At 47.5% G+C, this 14,458-nt stretch overlaps 1 protein-coding gene across 2 annotated transcripts in view; it reads left to right on the forward strand.

Moving 5' to 3' along the window:
* The window catches only part of ANKDD1A (ankyrin repeat and death domain containing 1A), a 92,551-nt gene that overhangs the window by 16,095 nt on the left and 61,998 nt on the right, over positions 1-14,458 (forward strand). Inside the window, exon 2 of one of the 2 annotated variants that reach the window (XM_075342843.1) lies at positions 6,718-6,821. In XM_075342843.1, coding sequence (XP_075198958.1) covers positions 6,718-6,821 — 104 coding nt within the window. Of the gene's footprint in view, positions 1-6,717; positions 6,822-14,458 lie in introns of those variants that run through there. The other variant, XM_075342844.1, reaches the window with a different exon arrangement.

Here is a 14,458-nt window from a genome sequence, read left to right on the forward strand (position 1 = left end):
TTAGAATGGCTACGAGTGCAGGGAGCCAGCACTAAGCGGTGTGCGCTGGTAACCAAGGTAAATATCGGGTAACCAAGCGAAGCACTTTGCTTGGTTACCCGATATTTACCTTAGTTACCAAGCGCAGCATCGCTTCCACGCGTCGCTGGGGGCTGGTCACTGGTCGCTGGTGAGATCTGCCTGTTTGACAGCTCACTGGCGACCATGTAACGACGCAGCAGCGATCCTGATAAGGTCAGATCGTCGTCGTGATCGCTGCTGTCTCGCTACGTGCGACCTAGGCTTTAGTGCTTAGGGTCATTGGACGGCTCTTCACAGTACAGATGGACAATCAACCTTGCTATATTTGGTTGAATCTTAGCAGAAAGTACAGCCCTGTATACTTTAGAATTCATCCGGCTGCTTCTGTCTTCAGTCACATCATCAATAAACACTACTGGGCCAGCACCACTGGAAGCCATGAATGTCCGGCCATTACACCACCTCCATCATGTTTCACAGAGAATGGGGTTTGTTTTCAATCATGAGCCGCTCCAAGCCTTCTCCATACTTTCGTACTTTCGGCTTCCCATCAATCTGTTTCATCTGTCCAAAGAAGGCTTTTCCGGAACTGGGCGGCTTCTTTAGATGTTTTTTTTTTTTTTTTTGCAAAGTTTAATCTGGTCTTTGTCTTTTTAAGTCTGATTAATGGTTTGCACCTTCTGGTGAACCCTCTGTTTTTGCTCTCATGAAGTCTTCTCTTTATGGTAAACTTAGATAATGAGATACTGAAACAGCTTGAGAGTGTTCTTCATTTGAGTGGATGTTGTGAAGGGGTTTTTCTTCAGAGTGGAAAGGGTTCTGTGATCATCCACCACGTTTGCATTCCGTGGATGTCCAGACCACCTTTATCAGTTCCCAATCTCTTTGATGGATTTTTTCTTTTTTTTTTTTCAACCTACTACTGGTTGGTTTCTCTTCCATTGAGAGCTCCTTTGACCGCATGTTGTCGGTTCACAGCAAAGGCTTCCAAATACAAATGCCAAATCTGGAATAAGCTCCAGACCTTTTACCTGCATAATTGATGATTGATTAACCAGTGAATTTAAAGTGCTTTTGAATTTATTGTCCATTTACTTGTGGTTCCTTGAAATAGAGACCTCTTCATATTAAAGGGCTGTAATTGCTAAACTCTAATGCCAATTATGGTGTGAATACCTTCAAATAAAAGCGGAGAGTCTGCTCTTTAAACCCATATTAATTATATTATTTAACTGTGTCTTGAATATGTTTTGGAAAACGGATAAAATGGCAAAACTTGTCACTATCCAAATATTTCTCAGATCTAAATATATATGGAGATTGATGGAGCAAAAACAGATCCATCATTTAATAGTCTGTTTAGACAGGCCAACAGCACTTCTGTTTGCACAGAATGATTGCTCATTGTTCTAGGCAGAACATGTAAAGTTTACACAAGCCGATGTCCTGCCAGAACAATGATGTTTAAACATGTTTAAAAGTAACTTCATCAGATGTGTGAGCATTTTGCTTGCTCGTGAACGGTGACCTACTTCGACAAGCCGATTAAAATGTTTACCAGTGTTTCTAAAGGTGGTGTCACACATAGCGACGCAGCAGCGATCACGACCAGCGATCTGACCTTATCAGGATCGCTGCTGCGTCGTTACATGGTCGTTGGTGAGCTGTCAAACAGGCAGATCTCAACAGCGACCAGTGACCAGCCCCCAGCCAGCAGCGACGCGTGGAAGCGTAACTAAGGTAAATATCGGGTAACCAAGGAAAGCACTTCTCTTGGTTACCTGATATTTACCTTAGTTACTAGCGTCCGCCGCTCTCGCGCTGCCAGTGCCGGCTCCCTGTTCCCTGCACTCCTAGCCAGAGTACACATTGGGTTTATTACCCGATGTGTACTCCAGCTACGTGTGCAGGGAGCCGGCACTGGCAGCGTGAGAGCACACCGCTTAGCTCTGGCTCCCTGCATTCCTCCTAGCCAGAGTACACATCGGGTTAATTACCTGATGTGTACTCCAGCTTGTGTGCAGGGAGCCGGCACTGGCAGCGTGAGAGCACACCGCTGAGCGCTGCCTCCCTGCACTCCTAGCCAAGTACACATCGGGTTAGTAAGCAAACCTTTGCTTATTTACCCGATGTGTAGTCCGGCTACGTATGCAGGGAGCAGGGAGCCGGCACTGGCAGCGTGAGAGCGGCGGTGCTAGTAACTAATGTAAATATCGGGTAACCAAGGAAAGGGCTTCCCTTTGTTACCTGATGTTTACCGTGGTTACAGCTTACCGCAGCTGCCAGACGTCTGCTCGCTGCTCGCTTCAGTTCGTCGCTGTCACACACAGCGATGTGTGCTTCACAGCGGGAGAGCAACGTCCAAAAAATGAAGCAGGACATTCAGCAACGACCGGCGACCTCACAGCAGGGGCCAGGTCGTTGCTGGATGTCACACACAGCGACGGGACGCCGCTGCTACGTCACAGAAAATGGTGACTTAGCAGCGACATCGTTGTCGTCGTCGCTATGTGTGACACCACCTTTAGGGGTACTTCTCACATAGTGAGATCGCTAGCGAGATTGCTGCTGAGTCACAGGTTTTGTGACGTACCAGTGATCTCACCAGTGATCTTGTTGTGTGTGACACTAAGCAGCGACCTGGCCCCTGATGTGAAATCACTGATCGTTACACACTGTTCTGGTTGATTTTCTTCAAAGGCGATGTCCTGCTGGGCAAGATGCATCGCTGTATTTGACACCTACCAACGACCTCCTAACACAGTACCATCACCCGCCGAAATCGTTATAGAGGTCGCTGATCATTACTGCATCATTGGTAAGGGCTGACTGTGTGACATCTCACCAGCGATCCTTATCCGGTCGGGATCGCTGGTAAGTCGTTGTGTGTGACTGGGCCCTAAGATTTCATGTTCTCTCATGTAGGCCAGTGTAAATGCACCCTTACTTTGCATGTTATGTATCCACTGGATAATTGATATTTTTTTAATTTACTTGTGGTCTCACATTTGGGACCCCAGCGATTGAGAGAATGGGGCTGTAAAGTGCCCAATGTAATGGAGTTATGGCCATGGATGCACACTACCATGTTACCATGTCATTTATTTTCCATGGGATTGCTGGAGAGAACACTCGGCTATCTTTGGCAGTCCCATAGACTAGACTATGAATGGAGCTATGGCGAGTGGCCCTTGTGCGAAACTAGTAAATATTTCTAAAAACGTATCGGCATCCTCTCATTTTTATCATGGTTAATAGATGTGTGGGGAGGATTTATGTCTCGTCATTACTGGATGTACTGAAGTCTTGGTGAGGGTAGGACTTTGTTGTGTTTTCTAACACTTTTATTTAGAAAAGTTTCAGAAAATTTTCATTATTGAGTTATTCATGGTGCCATTATGAAGATATGTCCTCTGTCAGTAACACTGGTGAAAAGACTCCATAAGTAAACGTGGCCGTGTACATTGGCCAGATGACTCGGCCGAGCGTTCCTGTGTTCCCTATGAGAAAGCTATTTTCAAACTCCCCTGGCAGTGGCTTATCTCTGCGCCAAACAAATGAATCTGCCATTAAATATCAAAAGGCTTGATCTTCCAGTAGGCCTCCATTCATGGTTGGCCAATTCCTTTCAAATTGGTGTGTTTGGCTGACTCTTTTCTAATGTGTATGGGGCCCTAAAGGCCGGCCATACATAATGGATACCTATGTGTCGACAGCTATCTCTCCTGACTTGTCATCCGCAGGGGTTCATGTATTCTCAGTAGGAAGGCAATCATACACATCATATTAATGTTGGTCACTGACTTTGGTGGGATTGGCTGACCATCTACCCTGTATAGTGGGGTCCCCTGTCAGTCTGGGAGATTAGGATATGTAATGATAGGGATGTTCAGATACAACACTTTGGTTTTCCTTGGAGATAATCCATAGCCATAGGTGTCTGATAGCAGGTTATTGTGGTTTCCTCTATTAAAGTGGTTCTACATTTTCAACTTTCCTCTACCCAGAGGTCTACGCTAGCTAAAAATACTAAAATAAGCAGTTGCTCACCCTCCCCAGGTCCAGCGATGGCTCTCTACAGTTCTTTAACAGGCTGCATTGGCATGAGCACAGTGCTTGGCTGCATTGGTGACATGCGCTGTAGTTTTGAGACCACTGCCACAACTGTCACCGAGATCAGCGGCATCAAGCCGGCACTGAAGCAGAGGAAGGGGAGTAACACATTCTATTTTTTATGTAGCGCAAGCCTAAAGGCTGAAGAAAGTTGAAAACTGAAAAGCTATTTAAGGCTGTGTGCGCACGCTGCGGATTTACCGCGGATTTTACCGCAGATTTGTCTCGGATTTGCTGCAGAAAATGTCTACCATTTCTGCAGACATTCCCCAGCAAATCCTATGGGTATAAAAAAAATTGCTGTGCGCACACTGCGTTTTTTTTTATACCTGCAGATTTACCCACGGAATTCTGCTGCGGAATTAATGTGCATGTCACTTCTTTTCTGCAGGTACCTGCGTTTTTTCCCATAGATAATGGTAAAATACCACAGGGACCAACCCGCGGAAAAAACGCAGGTGCGGTTTTACTGCGGTTTTTGCCACGGGTGCGGTATTCTGCCAGAGGGTGCGGATTTTTCTTAAGAAAAGTCAAGTGTAGTCTAGTGCGCACATAGCCTAACAACCCATGCTTTCTTAGCTGAACGGAGCATGCATGTGCATGGGGAACGGCAGAAAAGACGGCTGTTGTTCAAACAAGTGTTGTCGGCGTATGCTTTGTCTCTCCAAGAACAAAAACATTGGACTATTTGGATTTAACAAGCCTGACGGCTTCTATCAGAGACAGTCAGACGAACTCTATACACATCAGTCGACCAATATACAGCTAATATGTATGGCCAGCTTAAAGGGAACCAGTTCTGGGTGTATATTGCTAATCCCTGCCTAACCGTCCCTGTATACACTAGCATAGATAAAGAGATCTTTAGAAAAAGTATTTCTAAGGGTCCTTTATGATATGCCAATGAGTGCAAGGACTAGTCGCAAGGGTGTTAGCTCCTGTGCTCATTCCACCCTTTTAGCATGGTAGCACTCTCACAGGGGTGTGCTAACATGCTATTCAATGCAGCATCACCAACTGTGACACACGTACATGTGTCCGTAGTCGCCGCTCTTCTGAATGCCTGGCACTTCCGGTCATGTGCAGTATGATGCCAGGTGTACACGTCCTGGCTTCAGAGAGGTCTAGTGCGCATGACCGGAAGTGCCGGGACTGCGGATCAGCGGTGACACAGGTACGCGTGTCACCGCTGGTGATGCTGCATTGAATTGCATGTTAGCACGTCCATGTGGGCATACTAACAAGCTAAGAGGTCGGAATGAGCACAGGAACTGACGCCCTTGCGACTAGTCCCTGGCCGTATTCTCATATCATAAAGGATCTTTAGAAATACTTTCCCTAAAGATTTCTTTATCTATGCTACAATATACAGGGTCGGTTAGGCAGGGATTAGCAATATGCACCCAGGACTGCTCGTGGTTCTGGCTGCATATTGCACCTGACAGGTTCCCTTTAATAGTGAGAAAGGCACCCCCATTCTTTGACGTCCATGTACCCTAATAGGAGAAATGTCTGAATCCATACGGCCACATCTAGGACATTGGGTGTTAATAGTATGTGAATCTGATAAGTGCACCAGCTTTTGAGTATCCGTGGTGCCTTCTGATGATATTGCTGCGTAGTGTGCTGATTTATGCACTGACTGGTGAGTGCTGTTTCTTTTTTCCTGTATTTTGTTCCCGTATCCCCCCGAGGCCTCACACACAATGGCAGCCCGTCAGCTCGAATTCATTCACCGGCCACTGTGATAGTAGAGAACTACAGAAAGGAAGAGCCGCTCCGAGCCAAGGAGTGGGGGGTGTACGGTCTGATGTGAACCAACGTGACACATTGCCACACATTTTATTATCTCTTACCTATACTGAAATGACCAGCAATACACCGCTACTCGGAGGGTTAGGAAATGAGCCAGATAAAATCCTTCAATATTATCGCCTTATTGATCCGGCTTTATCAGAGACTTGGCTTTTACAATCACATTTTATAGGTAGTTGAGGTTGTAACATGCCAGGAGAGAATGAATCCAATTCTTCACCGTAGGTTTATAGGCATAAAAATCATCACTATGGGGCTTGTAACAATTGTCAGTAATGAGTTTCCAAGTTGGTCATTAGCAAAATACACGATCGGCAATCTAAAGGGAAGATATTTTCAATGAGAAATGACTTGTTTTGTGAAATACATACACTACAGGGACAAAAGTAATTGGACACCTACACCTTATACCTACAGGGGCTTCATGACATCCCACTCTAAATCCATAGGTATTAATATGGAGTTGGTTCCTTCTCCCAGAGGCTAAAACATCTTCCACTCTTCTGGGAACAAAATGTATTTTTACGTCAAAAACTACCTATGGGATTCTACCCAAGACCTAAGAAGAGGTAAAGAAGCAAGACCCTACAATAAATCACTGGGGTTCTGTTCGGTGCCTTTAATGTCTTTTATATAATTGATCTAGCATCTTTTTTTTTAAGTTTTTTTACTATTTGCTCTTAAAACTAAACAGAAACCTGAATACTCAGATGTGAAGCAATACTAAAATTGTGACATATTGACCTCTTGACAATTGCTTTGTTTCAGTGCTTCGCTCCGAGCAAGAATTTCACATTGCAGCCAAGTCCAACAACATTGAGAAGATGCTCCAGCTGATGAAGAAAGGGGTGGATGTCAGAGCCAAGAACAGTGTAGGTACCATGTCCCTTCCACGTTATTTTGGGAGATTGATTTTACAGCTGTTTGCTATTACCGTATTTTTCGTTTTATAAGACGCACCAGGTTACAAGACGCACTCCAAATTTAAAGGAGGAAAGTAGGAAAAAATATTTTTTAATGTTAAAATGAGGGTCCGTCTTATAACCCTAGGGTGTCTTAATCCAAATGCTTACCAGGGGGGAGTGGCCGTGGTGGAGCGGCTTAGGAAGGTCACAGGAGACAGGATAGGTGATGCTGCGAGCTCGGAGGAGTGGGTGTTGCAGCTCAGGAGGGTCAGAGATACTGTGGGCTCGGATGCGGGCAGCATTGATATGACTGCAGGCTCCGCTGAATTACCCAAATATGGCATATCAGGGCGACAGTGGTGGAACGGGGTCATAGGAGGCAAGCTCATAGGATGCGCCCGTGGGTCTTGTGGTAGGCACCATTGATCTGCGGGCGGGCTGCGAAGGTGTCACAGGATGGAGTGTCTCGGCGGCAGGTGCTTTGAGCTGGCTCTATTGAATCGCCTGTGGGTGACGAGATGGACTTCAAGAAAATGGCCGGGGAGGCGGCGCATGCGCAGATAGGACTCCGTGGCGCCATTTTTTTTTAAAGTCCATTGCGTCAATATGTGCACGCGCCGCCTCCGCGGCCATTTTCTTGAAGTTCATTGCGTTAACCGTGGGCGATTCAATGGAGCCTGCAGTCACAACAATGCACCCGCCGCCGAGACACCGCGTTCTGTGACACCCTCGCAGCCTGCCTGTCCGCCCGCAGATAAAAGGCGCCCGCCGCAACACCCACAAGTGCGTCCTGTGACCCTATCTCCTATGACTCCACTCCGTTTCCCCGATAAATCATATCCGTTTTGTAAGACACCCCCCCCCATTTTTTGGGGGGGGGGGGGAAAAGTGCGTCTTACAATCCGGAAAATACGATAATTCATTTGGATGTATCAAATGTAAAAATTGGGCAAGTTACCCATGGTATCTAATTCAGTTGCTTCTTTCGTTATCCAAAGGGGATCTGAGGGATAAAAGCTGGAATCTGATCTGTTGCTTCTTAGTTCTTTTGCACAAATTTTGATACATATTCCATGGTCTCAAGGAGCAAGTAAGGGTGCTTTCACACTTGCGTTGTCTCATCCGCCAGGTCCGTTGCTGCGCCGAAACGACGCATCCATCAATTGTTGTGTTGCTAACGGACCCAACGGATGCGTTATTTCGCAGGAATCCGTCAGCGGCACTACCGCCCCCATGATCACAGCACACGCAGGCACTACAGCCCCCATCATCACCGCACACGCAGGCACTACCGCCCCCATCATCACCGCACACATCGGCACTACCGGCCCCATCAACACCGCACACACGCAGGCACTACCGCCCCATCACCACCGCTCACACTACCGCCCCCATCCTCACCGCACACACGCAGGCACAACCGCCCCATCATCACCGCACACACACCGGCACTAACTCAGTGACATCCCCACTGACAGCGCGATTCACTTCAGTTGCTGCGTGGAGCTAACAGAGAGCGGCGGTGTTCTACGGCCGCTCCTGTCAGCTTCAGAGGTAGCAGAGTTGAAAGCGTCATGGGACCTCTGTGGAGTACGTTGGACCTGGAGGGGTATTTGGGGGTTTTAATAAAGTGGTAAAAGAAGGTGGGTTTTTTTGTCTTTTATTTCAAATAAAGGATTTTTTGGGTGTATGTGATTATTTACTTTCACTACAGATAAATCATGGGGGGTGTCTCATAGACGCCTGCCATGATTAACCTAGGACTTAGTGGCAGCTATGGGCTGCCATTAACTCCTTATTACCCCGATTGCCACCACACCAAGGCAATTCGGGATGAGCCGGGTAGAGTCCCGGGACTGTCGGATCTAATGGATGTGGCAATTCTGGGCGTCTGCTGGCTGATATTTTTAGGCCGGGGGGGGCTCCCCATAACATGGGGCTCCCCATCCTGAGAACTATATCATATATTATCTTGGCTGGTATCAAAATTGGGGGGACCGCACGCCATTTTTTTTCTATTATTTATTTATTGTACTGCACGATATAGACCCGCCCACCGGCGGCTGTGATTGTTTCAGTGAGACAGCTGTCAATCAGCGTGGGGGCGCATCAGACTGCAACCAATCATAGGTGCCGGTGGGCGGGGGAAGCAGTGAATACGAGATGGAATAATGAGGGGCCGGCATTTTCAAAAGCAGGAGAAGCCGCCAGAGCAGTGTAACAGCTGTGCAGCACCATGCCGGTGATCGGTGAGTATGAGAGAGGGAGAGTCCGGCCGACAGAGAGAGATAGAGACCAGGAGCGATTTTTAAACGATTTGGATTGTTCTGCTGGACATGCTGAGCTTGCTCAGTAGAACGTGACGGAATCTGTCAGCGGATTCCGCCGCTTAGCGCATTGCAGCGGAATCCGCCACCATGGACAATCATTAGACACCTTGGCGGATTCCAACGGAATCCGCCAAGGTGCGTTGTTTTAACTACACCAAAAACGCTACACGCTGCGTTCCCTCCGCCCGGCGCTCAGTCAAAATAACAACTCGGCGTCAGCCAGCTGATGCAACACAGACAGTTGCGTCACAGTGCGTTGTCAATACAAGTCTATGGAGAATAGCGCGGTCCATTAACGGACGGCGCTATTTTCCATAGCAGCGGATTGCGATGAACGCAAGTGTGAAAGCACCCTAAGGCCCCCTTCACACGTCCGTGAAAAACACGCACGTGTGTTACGGGCCGTTTTTCGGGTCCGTGCCCCGTTTTTATGGTCCGTGTGGCATCTGTGGGAATTGCGTATGCTAGCCGTGTTTGTGTGTAGAACGTCCGTGTGTGCGTGTGGAATGAACGTGTATGTGTACGTGGAATGTCCGTGTGTAATGTCCGTGTGTGTGATGCACAATGTCGTTTATAAATGTCAGCTGACAGCCGACAGAGTTGCGTGATGAGAATGAACTCGGGTGAACTTCACCCGACTTCATCCTCATACCGCGGCTCTGTCTGTGTCGAGTACAGATTAGCGGTCACCTGTGAAGGATTCACCAGTGACCGCTAATCCCCCGAGTGACTGAAGTTTCCCCCCCTCTCTCATACTCACCGATCCCCGATCTCCGGCGCGGCGCGCCACGGCATTCACACTGCTGCGGCGGCTTTTACTATTTTGAAAAAGCCGGCCGCTCATTAAACAATCTCGTATTCCCTGCTTTCCCCGCCCACCGGCGCCTATGATTGGTTGCAGTGAGACACGCCCCCACACTGAGTGACAGGTGTCTCACTGCACCCAATCACAGCAGCCGGTGGGCGTGTCTATACTGTGCAGTAAAATAAATAAATAAATAATTTAAAAAACTGGCGTGCGGTCCCCCCCAATTTTAATGCCAGCCAAATAAAGCCATACAACTGAATAGGATAACTGAAGTGAGCACTAATATATATATTATGAGTGCAAGCCAAAAATTACATACTATATACAGATAAGGCTGCACATCAAACTTAGATAATAGTATAATGCCTCAAGCATATGGACAAATATTGGAATATACAATGAAAAATGCTACTTGCTAATTTGAACATGTGAATAATGAATTGCATACCTGCCATGAATATTAGGAAAAAGGAGATATTTAGCAATCGCATTGATCAATGTAACTGAGCCCCAAGGCCTCGTCAAGGCATATCTCTATATTGGGGTCCCTAGCTCTGTGACCCTAACTGTGTGTCATCTCATTGCAATTAAAAACTGCTATGGGTGGAGAGGGGTAACTAAGGACTTTCTTATATAGGAGATGGAAAAAACATGGCCGAAAGGGGCGGAGCTGTGTTCACATTCAGAAAAAAACTACATATAACTGAATAGGATAACTGAAGTGAGCACTAATATATATATATTATGAGTGCAAGCCAAAAATTACATACTATATACAGATAAGGCTGCACATCAAACTTAGATAATAGTATAATGCCTCAAGCATATGGACAAATATTGGAATATACAATGAAAAATGCTACTTGCTAATTTGAACATGTGAATAATGAATTGCATACCTGCCATGAATATTAGGAAAAAGGAGATATTTAGCAATCACATTGATCAATGTAACTGAGCCCCAAGGCCTCGTCAAAGCATATCTCTATATTGGGGTCCCTAGCTCTGTGACCCTAACTGTGTGTCATCTCATTGCAATTAAAAACTGCTATGGGTGGAGAGGGGTAACTAAGGACTTTCTTATATAGGAGATGGAAAAAACATGGCCGAAAGGGGCGGAGCTGTGTTCACATTCAGAAAAAAACTACATATAACTGAATAGGATAACTGAAGTGAGCACTAATATATATATTATGAGTGCAAGCCAAAAATTACATACTATATACAGATAAGGCTGCACATCAAACTTAGATAATAGTATAATGCCTCAAGCATATGGACAAATATTGGAATATACAATGAAAAATGCTACTTGCTAATTTGAACATGTGAATAATGAATTGCATACCTGCCATGAATATTAGGAAAAAGGAGATATTTAGCAATCGCATTGATCAATGTAACTGAGCCCCAAGGCCTCGTCAAGGCATATCTCTATATTGGGGTCCCTAGCTCTGTGACCCTAACTGTGTGTCATCTCATTGCAATTAAAAACTGCTATGGGTGGAGAGGGGTAACTAAGGACTTTCTTATATAGGAGATGGAAAAAACATGGCCGAAAGGGGCGGAGCTGTGTTCACATTCAGAAAAAAACTACATATAACTGAATAGGATAACTGAAGTGAGCACTAATATATATATTATGAGTGCAAGCTAGCTCTGTGACCCTAGTTTTTTTTTTTTTTTCTGAATGTGAACACAGCTCCGCCCCTTTCGGCCATGTTTTTTCCATCTCCTATATAAGAAAGTCCTTAGTTACCCCTCTCCACCCATAGCAGTTTTTAATTGCAATGAGATGACACACAGTTAGGGTCACAGAGCTAGGGACCCCAATATAGAGATATGCCTTGACGAGGCCTTGGGGCTCAGTTACATTGATCAATGCGATTGCTAAATATCTCCTTTTTCCTAATATTCATGGCAGGTATGCAATTCATTATTCACATGTTCAAATTAGCAAGTAGCATTTTTCATTGTATATTCCAATATTTGTCCATATGCTTGAGGCATTATACTATTATCTAAGTTTGATGTGCAGCCTTATCTGTATATAAAATAAAGCCATACGGCTGAAGGCTGGTATTCTCAGGATGGGGAGCTCCACGTTATGGGGAGCCCCACACCCTAACAATATCAGTCAGCAGCCGCCCAGAATTGCCGCATACATTATATGTGACAGTTCTGGGACTGTACCCGGCTCTTCCCGATTTGCCCTGGTGCTTTGGCAAATCGGGGTAATAAGGAGTTAATGGCAGCCCATAGCTGCCACTAAATCCTAGATTAATCATGTCAGGCGTCTCCCCGAGATACCTTCCATGATTAATCTGTAAGTTACAGTAAATAAACACACACACCCGAACAATCCTTTATTAGAAATAAAAAATACAAACATATACCCTGGTTCAACAATTTAATCAGCCCGAAAAAGCCCTCCATGTCCGGCGTAATCCAGGATGGTCCAGCGTCGCTTCCAGCTCTGCTGCATGGAGGTGACATGAGCTGCAGAAGACACCGCCGCTCCTGACAGCTCCACGCAGCAAATGAAGAGTGCCGCGCGATCAGCTGAGCTGTCACTGAGGTTGCCCGCTGTCAACGCTGGATCCAGTGACAGCAGGTAACCTCAATGACAGCTCAGCTGATCGTGCGGCTGTCTTCAGTTGCTGCGTGGAGGTGTCAGGAGCGGCGGTGTCTTCTGCTGCTCCTGTCACCTTCATGCAGCAGAGCTGGAAGCGACGCTGGACCATCCTGGATTATGCCGGACATGGAGGGCTTTTTCGGGCTGATTAAATTGGTGAACCAGGGTATATGTTTGTGTTTTTTATTTCTAATAAAGGATTTTCTTTGTCGCTCTATTGGGAGACCCAGACAATTGGGGTGTATAGGCTATGCCTCCGGAGGCCGCACAAAGTATTACACCAAAAGTGTAAAGCCCCTCCCCTTCTGCGTATACACCCCCCGTGCTCCCACGGGCTCCTCAGTTTTTTGCATTGTGCGAAGGAGGCAGACATGCACGCATAGCTCCACAGCTTAGTCAGCAGCAGCTGCTGACTATGTCGGATGGAAGAAAAGAGGGCCCATAACAGGGCCCCCAGCATGCTCCCTTCTCACCCCACTCTTGTCGGCGGTGTTGTTAAGGTTGAGGTATCCATTGCGGGTACGGAGGCTGGAGCCCACATGCTGTTTTCCTTCCCCATCCCCCTTAGGGCTCTGGGTGAAGTGGGATCCTATCGGTCTCCAGGCACATGAGACCGTGCTCCATCCACAGCTCCTGAGGACTCTGCTGGATAGGAGCCGAGTATCGTTCAGGGACATGGCCCTGCTACTTTGAGGTACTCTGTGTTCCCGTGGGGACCGCGCACAGCAACACTCCAGCATTGCTGAGTGTGCTAGTGCACCGGGGACCGCGGCGCTGACTGCGTTTGTGCCATTACACACTGCAGCGTCGCTGAGTGTGTTAGTGTATGGGGACTGCCGCGCTGACCGCCGCTGCCATTGTTATCACTGCGGCGCGGCTGGTACTGTTAGTGCGCCGGGGACTTCCGCGCCGACCGCGCTTATACGGTGGCCGCGCTGATAACTCGAGTCCCCGACTTTTGCGGCCTAGTCTCTTTTTCTTCCCGCCCCCAGCCCTGCCAGTCAGGTGAAGGGCGGGACGCTGTACAGGACGGCAGCACTGAGGGCTGGAGCATGCTTTGCATACTCCACCCCCCTCACTGTGCACAGTGGGGCACCAGTTCCCGCACTTTCTGGGTCACGCCCACGGCTCCCTCCTCTCCTCAGGACGCCGGCAGCCATTCCTGTCAACTCCCCTGACGCTGCAGAGGGGAGACAAGCTCTGGGGGACCCAGGCAGGGATGCTGGTGGCCACACAACCGCTTTAAGCGGGCGGTAATCAGCACCTGAGGTGCTGGCCCCACTTGTGCTGAAGTGTAATTATAGATTATATGTTTATAGGCTATACTTTACACTGTATGGTGCACGGTGGATTTCTGGCTATATACCCTATTGTGTTGCTCAGGGGAGACAACAACATGGCACCCACAAGAGGCAGGGGTGCCAAAACACAGGCTTACTATGCTGCCTGCGCCGCATGTACGACCTCGCTACCGGCAGGTTCCACTGACCCTCATTGTGTGCACTGCTCGGCCCCTGTGGCACTTGCTCAGCCAGAGCCTCTGCTAAGGGGGGCCCAGGGGGAACCACCAGCTAACACTGTCCAGGTGACAGGGATGGAGTTTGCAGTTTTTACTGACAGACTTTCTGAAACTATAGCTAAGATTCTAGAAGCTTTGCAGTTCAGACCGGTATCTCAGACCATGGGCACTGTGGAATCATTGCCCCCTGGTTCCCCTCAGTTGGAACAACAATGTTCCCCCGGGGTGTCTCATAGATCCCAGGGTGAGGTCTCTGACACGGACCGCAGCCCCAGACCGCCTAAGCGAGCTCGCTGGGAAATCCCCTCGACC

The sequence above is a fragment of the Anomaloglossus baeobatrachus genome, chromosome 4, assembly GCF_048569485.1.
Source record: "Anomaloglossus baeobatrachus isolate aAnoBae1 chromosome 4, aAnoBae1.hap1, whole genome shotgun sequence".
NCBI classification, from domain to species: Eukaryota; Metazoa; Chordata; class Amphibia; order Anura; family Aromobatidae; genus Anomaloglossus; species Anomaloglossus baeobatrachus.